Below are 12,065 nucleotides of genomic sequence, written 5' to 3'. Positions count from 1 at the left end.
ACCCAGCCACACATACCTGCAATCTTGATGTTGAGGTTGTGGTCCAGCAGCAGGTTCTCAGCCTTTAGGTCTCTGTGAACGATGTTACGACAGTGGCAGAAGTGGACGGCCGCCACGATCTGCTTGAACTTCCGCCGTGCGTCCTTCTCTGCCATCCTGCCATGAGCCACCAGGTGGTCTGAACATAGACGGACAAGACGTCAAAGTTGAAATTCTATTCACCACTGACACAAGAACCAGGATCATGGACTATTCACCACTGACACAAGAACCAGGATCATGGACTACCAGATCAGCCATTAGTCAGAGTGTTTCACAAAGATGGATTAAGGATTACATTATTTTAAAACACAAGGGACAACGAAAATTTCTTCTTTTAACCAGACCCCCGCCAAACTGGAGATCAGCCGGCAGCTGCCACAATGGACTCTGAAGAGCAATAATAGTTTACGGTCTCGCTCAAGGACAAAACAACAGATTTTTCATCTTGTCGGCATGGGGATTTTTTCAACCTTTCAGTTACTGATCAGATGCAAAATAAAAATTAATTAAGAGATTGGATGAAGGTGGAGATCAAATGAAATGCAAGCATACAAAAACAGAATAGTTTACATTGAAATGCCACAAGTTCGCCTCAAAATGCCACAAGCTCACCACTAGCCCGCCTCGAAAACCCCACTAGCCCGCCTCGAAAACCCCACTAGCCCGCCTCGAAAACCCCACTAGCCCACCTCGAAAACCCCACTAGCCCGCCTCGAAAACCCCACTAGCCCGCCTCGAAAACCCCACTAGCCCGCCTCGAAAACCCCACTAGCCCGCCTCGAAACAGAACTGCTTCACAGTTAGCTGCATCACTGCGGGACCAGGGTTCAAATCCTACTTTCGGATTAGTCCAGGGGTTCCACAGAAGATGGTCCAATTGGCAGGGGCATTGACAAATTAAACATTGTTGGCTTGCCTCCACTTGGACAACTGTGAGCTCAATCAAGGTAAAAGACCAGAGAGAGCTTACCCTCTGGCCCATATGGATTCCACACTAGACTGTCTGGTTAAGTGAACACTGTGATAAGAACCGGAAAGGCCTCAGATGTGCATCAGAAGACAAGGACTGAATCCCAAATTGGATACAATGAAATAGGGGAGAAAAATGTAACATAAAAAAAAGGAGGAGAAACCAAGACATACGCTTATTTAAAATGAAGTAAAACATACCAAAAATCTCTCCGCCACTGGCATACTCTGTCACTAGATAGATCATTCTCTCAGTCTCCATCACCTGAAGACAGACACAGACAGGCAATCAGACATTTGCAATATCACAGCTGCAGTCAACATTACTGAACACACAGCATCAGATGTGTGAAACCGGTGTAGATGCCAGAGACTGAGCTAGAGTCCGATTTTCTCCTTCCACACTGTTTATGGATGTTAGGATTGTGGAGGGAGGGAATCCCAGAACGGTTCCTAGATCGATACTTAAAGAGCCACTTGGGCCCAGAGCTGACGTCCTCCTGACCTGGTAGAGGCGGATGATGTGTGGGTGCCTCAGCATCTTCATTATCTGCACCTCCCTGAAGATCTTTTTCAGGTTCTCATCGTCCAGCTGAGTCTTGTCCACTATTTTGATTGCCACCTGAAAAAAAACGCACACAAAAAAAATCAAAGAGCGTGTCATTAAGCACAAGAACCCCAATGACTCAGCAAACCAAACACATGCTTGAGCCCCTCGACTCGTCAACAGGAGGTCAGAGTCAGGGGTCAAAGGAGAGCTGGAAGGATTATGGAGCGCTGGGATGCCGAGACGTAGAAACACAAGCCCGACCACGGCCGAGCAGACCCCAAAAAACCCTGACGCTGGCCGGGGACAATCGCAGTGTTGAGCAACCTTTTTTGTTTGTTTCAACTGGTATTTAAGCAGGTGACTGTAAACACATCCTTATCTACATCAGCGACATGACCTGGGGACCGGTTAGGGATAACCGCCTTGCTCAGGGGCAGAACGAAAGAGTTCACCTTGCCAATTCAGGGATTAGAACTAGCTACATTGCAGTTACTGGTAAGACCTTGAGATGGGGGGGGGGGGGGGGTAGGAGGACAGCGTGTTACTTAACTGCACTAGAGACCGTCAGGGTATCGACTTCCATTCGTTAAGCGCCATGTGTCTTGCCGGCCACTGTGATGTCCATTTGAGTCAAAGCTGTCTTAGCCTAACGAATTAATTACTGCAATTGATCAATAAAGTACAAGGGGAGGAGCAAAAATCTAGAGCCACGCCTCACCAGGAACTGAGTTTCAAATTTTCACTCTCACCCACACCTTGCGAGTGCAGGGTTATGTGAGTTCTAATTTTTTTCTAATGCTACTCTTCCTGTCTTTGCTTGGCTAAGATAATAGAATGGGCCCATCAGTGAGCCAGTCACGAGTCCATTTCACTCACACACACACACACACACACACACACACATCCGGCTGACGGACAGGAAAAGGAAGAGGGTGCACAGGAGAGAGTGGAGCACATGGTGTTCGGGAATTGAAACCCTGTGTATGTTGGCGAGGGGGGGGGGGGGATCTTTCTCAGTATGGCTATGCGTGTGTGTGTGTGGTCTCGCAGTGGTATTTCAGGCTTCATCGGGCTATAATTGGCACGGGCAATCATCCAGCTGTATGGATGTAAATCGCTCTTCTTCATCAATGGTGGACACGAGGACCAACATCTGGAACAGACACACAAAGTAACAAACAGAAAGGCCCAGGTGAACCGGGAAGGTCATAAGGCGTTGTGAGTTCTCAAACAGGAAAACAGGTACGAGTGTCCCACGCTGGCCTGTAAAACCAACTGTTAGTCGGGTTGAACATCACCTCGCAAGCCCAACGAGCTGTGCTCACACACAAACACGCGCTTCCAAGGACGGACACACCAACATTTCCTCAAACACTCAACGGTCAGTGCTAGCGGGAACCAGTGGCTGTACTCTAGTGTGCCGTTACAGTAATCCACTCCCATCAGGGCCACTTGTCCGTCCGGCATTCCTCTGGAATTTTCCATTGAAAGACATGGACACAGAGACTCCGTTAAGCTGAAGTGTCACATAGCCCCGGCGATCACAAGGCTGTTGACCGCTGACACTCGGCAACCAAGCCGTGGTAGGCGGGCTTCGTGAAACGCACAGGAGAGACAGAGCGGTTCAGTCTACAACATGAGCAAACCAGTCCGCTTCTGCCGGGGCGAGGCGTTCCAAACAAAGTGATCCTGACAATTAAAAATCTGTAGGAATGCAGACAGGAGGATCTTTCAATTTCCATAAACGAATGACACCGTTTTATATAACAGCTTATGACTGTCAGCAGTGCATGGAATTAATACTAGCCTTACGTATTGACCTAGTAAAACAGAGGCTTAGCCCCACACAATGTTATACATGGGTTATCAGCAAGCCTGACAGGTGAGTGCATGTTTAAAAGACACAGGAACAAAGACACAATCTCAGCCAGGTGAAATGAGGACGATCAAAGTGTGGTCTATACTGCAGCAGTCAGACTGCCAGTTAGTACCACCACGGCTTGGCCCCACGGACGGGCCCAGGGACACGTTCAGCACCACGCACAAATAAACAACGGAATTTCAATCGGTAGAATGTTCTGCCACGGAACGTAGCCCCTGTAGCATTAACATCCACGTTCCTGGGGGAACCCTTAGGGGGTTGCTCAACAACTCAACGCTCTGTCACGATAACGGAGAACTCCCCAATAAGGTGAAAGTTCCACTGAGCAAGACAGGCCTGGGTGAGTCAGACATTGACCTGAGGGGGGGCGGCAGGGACGGGGGGGGCGGCGTCGTATGAGCTACCAACGGACAGTCACACTGCCCTTCAACATCAGAAAACAGACTCCTCACACTGACTGGTAGAGGGAACATGGCTGATCTGTCTCTCTGCATGTGTGTGTGACTCAGCAGAATATGGTTTAGATATTCCGGCGTCTTCCTGTAGTTTGTCTCCGAGCGTCGATCTACTCATGCAGGTGTACATAACCGCATGCATTCTTAACCGTGAACAGCCTAGCTCTTGTTCACCAACGAGGCAACCTAAACGGACAGCCGAGAGGAACGGGGCGACAACGAAAGCCAACGAAGTAGAGACGAGTTGTGAAGCGTAAGATAAACTGAACGTCTACGTGATGACCATAATCAACGTGTCACTACCACAGTTGTAGCGGTAATGAGAATGTCAGACCCATGGTATACAGTGTCATATAGCACAGCTTTTAGACAATCATCATTCAGGGTTGGAACCGGACGGCTTTCAAAAGTTCCAGTCCTTGCGGTTAACAAGCGGGGCTGGTGTTCCAGTAGTTTGTATAACCAGGATGTAGCCATTGTCCATTACTGAATGTCCATTACTGTTAGTCACACAGGCCAGTACGTGGAGCCTAAACTCACCGTATAATGAGGTACAGTATCCTCATTTCTAAACAGATGATACGTGTGGGGTTTTTCCTCTGGACAGGCAGATTTATCACTGGACCGTGGGATCAGCCAATGAGAGTGGAGCGTTCTGGCAGCATACCTTCATGCGTCAACTCTCCATACCTTCCACCTCAAGCTAACACTGGGCCATGGTCTCTATGGATACCGAAAAGACTCCAAAAAAAAATGACCCTTTCCCTAGCAGCGTGACGTTAACAACACATCGACGTCAAGTGACTCCAGTGTGCGCATCTCTGTGAAAGACGCATTCCGCCGTGGGTGTTGCAAAGTGACTGGGGGGGGGGGGGGCGGACCGGCAAATTGACAACGACGTGGGGCCAAGTCAGGACGCTGAATATAGATGATGAAACAGTGTTCACAGTGCAATAAAACCAATCTGGGCCAGTGAACACCAAGCCATTTGGTCAGTACAGGTCATAGAACTACTAAGTTTCCATTATGGAGACTCCCTGCAACATGTCGAAGGTTACGTTTAGAAGAGACGGTAGAACCAATTCTGTCATTGTTCACGTAAAGGCCCGACGTTTAACTAAATCAACTGAACATATAGCCTGTTGTACATAATGTAGCTGAGTCACTACATAAAAGCATACTCAGACACGAGGTAAGGACTAGAACTAACGAGACCCGGGCTCAGAAAAAATTTGGGGTTAATAGAGAACACACCAACTATAAGATCTGTGTAAAGATGAAAGAAGATGGCCGTGCAGATTCACTGGCATGAACTAACAGCACAATTCATCAGGTCATAGACAAAATCAGAAAGCGCAGGCCTGTTACTTAACGTCGTCTGCTCGTGCTGCTTCTCCCCCTGAACGCAAATCCAAGATTTACAAATTCCTAACACGTTCTCCTCTATTACCTGGGGAACAGCCACAGGGAGGAGGGAGAACCGAGGAGACATCTGGAAGCTGGGGACAATAGGGTGGCCACGATGTCATTAGGGCTGCAAGCTCAGGAGAAGACAAAGGAGGGAAGCTGCAGTCTGGATAGACACTGTGACGTGGACAGCACGGCACACCGCAGACAAGCCAGAACACGCCAGCTGCTCCTTAACCATACCTGTCTGACTCTAGAGGAGCCAAGAGGAGGTGCCCCTTCATCTGATAAGAAGGGGGAGGAAGGTAGCTAGACCGTAGGCTTGGAAACACACGTGTGTGTGTGTGTGTGTTGACCTTGTCCCTCCTCGGCAGGTCAGGTGATGTCTAGCCCGGAGGTAGCAGCTCTCTAACCGTCCCCTTTCCCTACACTGTGACGCCGGCCTCAGTCTCTGTAACACGGCAACACAATTACCCTCCTCCGGTCTGAGCTACAACTTGTCTCCTTCACACCGCTGACTATCCATGTCTGATGCCTCAGAGAAGGTGTGGAATAGGAAGATCTGTCCAAATATTCTGTGTGTGTGTGTGTGTGTGTGGGGGGGGGGGGCCTCACATCCACATAGGCTGCCTGCTAGGGGGATATCATGAGGATTTAATTCAGAGGAAATTAAGCTGATGTTGTAAAGGAACCTTAATATCCAAGTAATTTAGCAGATGCTCTTTTCCAGAGCAACTTTAAAGTAGGGAGTGAATACATTTTTACACTTTCTCATACAGTTCTCAGATGGGACTCAAACCTACCCTGGCACTGCACGGGCTGCTGGTGCTCTCCCAACTGAGCTACATGGAACCCCAGCATGAAAAACACTGTTACATTATAACACAACTGCTCTTGGAAAGAAAAAAAAAAAAGGTTGCTCTTCAAGTGCATAACATGCCCTTTCGTGGACTTTGAATTTCATAGACATAAGCATTTATAATCTTGGGTTTTATTAGTTAGAAGGCACTAAAACACTGATTTCATATGGTTGGCATCCACTTTGAGAAACATTGCCTAATTCCTTTTGGAACTGCACATACAACATGAACCTTGTTGGCGGTGAACTGCAACAAAAGGGAGAAAGAACACACCACAGTTTTAAGGCGCTCATCAGTGGGTTTTCCCAACACTATTTCAACATAATTCTGTCCTAGATCTGACATTTTTCGTTTTGGTTTCACCTTCAAACATTGTCCAACAGATAATGAACGTGTTGGCAAAAACAACAGGGAGGTGGAAAACATAGGTTTGCACCCACTATTTAATATGCCTCCATTGCATGGCAAGAAGGCCATGGCAAAAAACTGTTAGTCTGTTGGTTGCTACCCACGATGAAAAGAAGCAGGTGTTTTTGATGAATAAACAATGCCATGCTGGTCGGTGGTTATTTTTAAATAAAACCCAGCCCTGAAACAAAAAGTTGGCTTGCAATAACATTCACATTACCTCATGGAACAAGAGAGAGCATCAACCTGGAGAAATTTGAGGTGAACCTCTCAGATTTGCCACATGAGATACTTTGATTAAAATCATAACCTATTGACATAAACCGTTGTATAACATGAAGGATTAGCACTGGACAGTGTCATTCAGGTCGAAAAGTGGATTTCTACTGGTGCGGGCTTTCCAAGTGTGGTACACTGCATGACAAAGCCAAATAGCCCCTCCAGGGTTCCAAAAAAATAAAAAATAAAAGCCCTACATTATAAATACATATCTGACCATTCCCAGCATTGGTCCCACATAAAATAGCCAAATCATTTAATTATTATCGGATAACCAACCATTCACCACCGTTCAAAGAGGGCTTATAATTTAAACCACACATTCACGACATAATATAGTTCAATCAAGCCACACGCCAAACAAACATGTATTTATAGCAAACCACATGAAGTGAATAGGCCTGCAGCTTCCAAACAACACTGAAGCCTAATGGAAGCTTATAGCCTAATGTGTTTCTGAAAACATGTTTGTTGGTCTACAGGAAAAAGTCAGCCTCCATCAAACAGCACACACTGAAGCAATGACGTGTTCCCTCTCTCTTATACACACACAAACTTAACAGCAAGAATGCAGCACAAAACTCCTTATTCACATGATGTATTCCCCAACATACATGCAAACGATAACCTGTGACACAGACAAACACGTGGATTCAGACCGCTGCCATTCAACTCAAACATTTGCATGGCAGGAAGCAGGTTGTACTTGGTGCAAGACAAGGATGTTTGCATGTAAACACAGGGTCAGAATCACATGCCCATTGTGTTGTGACGTCATTACAGGTAGCCTTCTGTTTCTCCACATCTGACAAGTCTGGCCTCAGCTCTGTTCCATTAGTGTTACAGATCGCCAGTCTTAGTGGTAGGAGATCTGTCAGCTTAATGGCATATGCAAAGGCTTAAAAACATGGCAAGAAAAATGAGTTCATTGGTTTGGCTGCTCTACACGGACACACAGGTTGTCATTGATAGAAGAAAATAAAAACGTTTCTTAATAAACTACCTAGGGGAAAATATGAAATCTGAGTGGAAATTTTAGTTAAGTGCAAATGTGTATTAAAATGATGTGCCAACTGGCAATGCTATGGGCTCAACGCTCAGAATGTTATGTAGGTAAAACTGGGACTGGAAGATTACAGGGTTTTGTTTCAATATTGACAAACAAGGTATGTAGTCTCCAGTGCCAATGCCAGCAATGCATTTTTCTACAGACACCCACACTATGCAAAACCATACGCAGACTGAAAGGAATATCAATAGGCTGAGATATCTGAAGCAGCACATTTTCCAATAGTCTAGGCCTATAACCAAATGGAAATACCACATAAGCCCTTCAATACAACCATACCCCAAAAATATATTAAATCACCATGCGAAAAATGAAAAAAGACACATCCCAAAATGCTCAGCTGAAAATACGTTGGCATTTATCGGGGCCAGCCAGCAATGTTTAGAGACTGTCAACCTGCTTGTTTCAGTTAGCTAGCTAGGAACATTAGCTAACTTTTAAATCTCAATAATTATGGTTGTTTGCTAATTATAATGTTACGTGGAAAAGCTAATGTTAGAGATGACATCGATCGCGTGATTCTTGCGATTCTAACTATGTTGTACATAATGACAAAATAGTTGGTTAATATAACCCAAAACAAAACATAGCATCTTACCTAACCAGGTAGTTAGCAAGCTATAACTTATGAGAGCCAGCCAGCTAACCAGCTAACTAATGTTGCGCTCGAATCCCCCCCTCCTCTTTCATCCCAGCGTACTGTACAGTACTCTTTTCTCCGTCCTCTGCGTTGACAAGTCACCCTCGCTGTCCTTGTAAAATGATAACAACTAATTCTATCAAATGAAAAACTGTACTATTCAAACGGTTTGTCGTACGATAGCCCATGTTTACACCCCCGCACTGAGCACTGCAACCAAAAGCGGGCTGGCCGCTGTACTCGCTCCCAAGCCCGAAGGCCCAATCTGACTTCAGTCTGGGGATAAGTGACAGCGTCTACAGTCAAATGAGTACAAAGCGATGACAACATGCAATTGATCATCTTCAAAATGCTTTTATTATTAATCGTACCTTCGCTTTTGTGATGATGTGTGTTGCTAATTTAACAACGGCGAAATTTCCCTTGCCGATGGTCCGCTCGATTTCATAGTAGCCCACTCGGGCTGGGGGGGGCCTGCTGGCCGAGGGATGGCCGGGATTGGTGATGCACCCAGCGGTTGGGATAGGTCGATTGGAGTGGCTGATCCCGGAGGATGGCTGTGATCGGTTCTGGGGGCCCATGCCTGCGTGGGCCGGTCGGGTAGAGTGCGTAATCCCGGCCACAGCGGACCCCGCTGCACCTCCGCTTGACACAGCCGCCATCTTCTCGCCTCTCTGCGGGAACAACAAGCAGCCTTGCGCAGCGCGCAGCGCGGGCACGCCCCCGTCCTGCGTCATATTACGTAGACAGCTCCTCCGCAGCGCCCTCTCTAGGTTGTAACTATAGCAACTATCAGCGTCAATGACTTCATCCACAGAAACGTATTGTGGTTGCCTTGGAAACGGAACTGCGCATTATCATAGTGGTGTGAGTTGATGGTCCTAGATGCTGATCTGATGTGTGTGTTTCATGTACGGTTCTGCATGTTTTTCGAGTGTCATGCATATGTCATATATGGTCATATATTTGACTAGATTGAACCACTCGATCTCAATTAATTGGTATTGGCCCTGAAGATACTGGTCATTTATTGCCTGCAATATATCGCTCATCCTCTAGATCAGATGTTTCCTTTGTGGATGGAAACATCTGTTATGGAAAATGTTATATCTTGTTTTTTCCACTACACTCTATTATGTTATTTTTCTACTAAACACCACACACACAAACACACATAAACGTTTGTTTTTCAATACTGGAAACCCATAAATTAATGTTCCCTAACCCTGAACATGGCCTCAATAACCTACATTTTATTCCTAAACTTGACCTAGTCTTAAAACCTAAACTTAATCCATAATACCTAAAGCTGCAATTAATCACAATTCTAACACTATTCAAAATTGTAAGTTCCCATGTGCAAAAGTATAATATATTGCAATATATTTAAATAAAACTGAAATGTATTTAAATAATATTCATAAAGTACATAAAACAATGAAATATTTTAAAATATATTAGGTGCATTTATGTTTAAAATACATGATGGTCTTGTCAAGTCTCCTCAATATTGGCTCTATATCTCCTCTATATCTATAAATAAATCAAGACAATGCATAATCTTCTAATGTAAATAACACATAAAAGGGTGGAAGGTAATTTAAAGGCTTTAGAAAAACATCTGGACAGGGCTATTATTTTTGTATGTGGCATTTTAAACAAAGAAAAGGCTATACCCACCTATGCTTTGAATGGCCTGCACAAACCCCTGACCTCAACCGTATCATACATCTTTGGGATGAATTGGAAGACTGACTGTTAGTCAGTTCCAATCGGCCAACAACAGTGTCCAACTACACTACTGCTTTTACCCCAAAGCCAATCCCTACACCAGAAATCACATTTTCCTACTATGGACCATCCATAGTATCTATGTAGGGTTTTCCGCATGTCAGCTGATCCTTCATGCAAGCTATTGTATGGAAAAGGGAACTGAAGCAATAATGAAAATAAAAAACATTCCTTCCCAGCCTTACTCCTGAAGGTCTAAATTCACATCTTCCATTAATTAACACAGATGTGGGGAATAATGTAGTAGAACAACAACATATTGACCTCTATATTAAACATCTATCCAGGAGATCAAAGGGAATACTGACTTTTTCTAACTGTCCTGTAGGGACAATTAAAGTACTGTCAGACCATGAGAAAAAAGAAACTCAAATATACACACAAACACAGACACAAATACAGCGTGTCATTTTTCAAATTCATCCATTACATTACAGTCTAAAGGATTCAAACATATTAACTTGTCTGGGTATGTACGATTCCTTACATTTTATTGGTAACAATTTAAATGTCTTTCCATGTACATTCAAGGTACATTAGAATATTATTTTTGTATGTGCCGTTCATAGGCATATCACACTCAAAATATATGAATAATATTCACTACTTCTACCCATATTGTTCATATTCCTCATTCTACAATCTTTAAAATGTGAATTTGATAAACAAAATTTGAACTTGAACTTAAACTTGACTGCTTCGAAATTGACTCAGCGTGCTAAATGTAGAGTGGGTCATGGTTTGCGTTGAGATACGGATGCCACAGTCCAGAGCAGACTCAGGCCAGTCCAGTGCTGCTGTAGCAGTATCTGTCTGACATCCAGGAGGGATCTCTTGGATTTTCAATGAAATGTTCCATCATGAGTCCCAGCTTCCTGCACGATGACATGGGGGTATGCCACAACTGCCCCAGAGGCTCACTGTCAGTCTGTGTCAATCTGTCTGCGTCTGTTGTTCTGTCTGTGTATCAGTCTCTAGGTCAGTCTGCATGTCAGTTTGTCTGTCTGTCAGTGTGTGTTTAACTGACCTCCATTAACACAGGTCGTTGAGGTTTGGCCAGCCTGACCGGATACCAAAAGCTCACGGTACAAGTGTCCAGTTTTTCACTAGTGATTCTCCTGAAGTCTATGAGATCTTCCTCCATCTCCATGGGAAGTGGTGACTTTTCTCCTCTGTAACCAGAGTATGAGGAACGCTCTGGCTAGCTCCAGAGCATTCAGCATGTTCAGCTACTAGGTCAGTCTGGTAGCAGTGTAAATCCACCCCAACATTAAGGGTCACCCCAAAAAAATACTAATAATAGTCTCCAGAGGAAAATGTCACGACTTGTGTTTTTCACACGTATAGTCACTTTCTCGTCACTGGAATTGTTTTGCCATTTATTTCCCTCAGAATGTTGAGTGAGATAACATTAGCAGGACCTCTTCCTGACCACGGCAGAGAGGAAATGTCAATTATATCAAGCATGGTTGAATACTCATGGCTTAACTGTTTCCCCGCACTCAAAAGTAACAATAAATGCTATGTATAGCTTTGTTTTGAAAAGAGAGTACTTGGATTAGTTGATTAATTTGTCTAACTATTGGGAGCTTATCAGTTTTTAGAATTGGCCTCTGCTGAGTGTTTTATAGAGCACTACATTTTGTCTTTCACTTCTAGCCCAGACCATTATAAAATGTCCTCTTTGCGAGAGAGAATGTTTTATATAACATG

At 44.7% G+C, this 12,065-nt stretch overlaps 1 protein-coding gene across 2 annotated transcripts in view; it reads right to left on the bottom strand.

The window, feature by feature from the left end:
* Window positions 1–9,268, bottom strand: part of sik3 (SIK family kinase 3) — a 31,436-nt gene extending 22,168 nt beyond the window's left edge. For both annotated transcript variants that reach the window (XM_029119479.2, XM_020048729.3), the window contains exons 1-4: window positions 8,933–9,268; window positions 1,517–1,633; window positions 1,213–1,276; window positions 17–178 (exon numbers count right to left, since the gene is read on the bottom strand). In XM_029119479.2, coding sequence (XP_028975312.2) covers window positions 17–178; window positions 1,213–1,276; window positions 1,517–1,633; window positions 8,933–9,223 — 634 coding nt within the window. In that variant the 5' untranslated portion in view covers window positions 9,224–9,268. The remainder of the gene's footprint in view (window positions 1–16; window positions 179–1,212; window positions 1,277–1,516; window positions 1,634–8,932) is intronic.
* Window positions 9,269–12,065: the final 2,797 nt, after the last annotated feature.

The sequence above is a fragment of the Esox lucius genome, chromosome 1 (assembly GCF_011004845.1).
Source record: "Esox lucius isolate fEsoLuc1 chromosome 1, fEsoLuc1.pri, whole genome shotgun sequence".
Lineage (NCBI taxonomy): Eukaryota > Metazoa > Chordata > Actinopteri > Esociformes > Esocidae > Esox > Esox lucius.
This window is presented reverse-complemented; position numbering and strand designations above follow the sequence as displayed.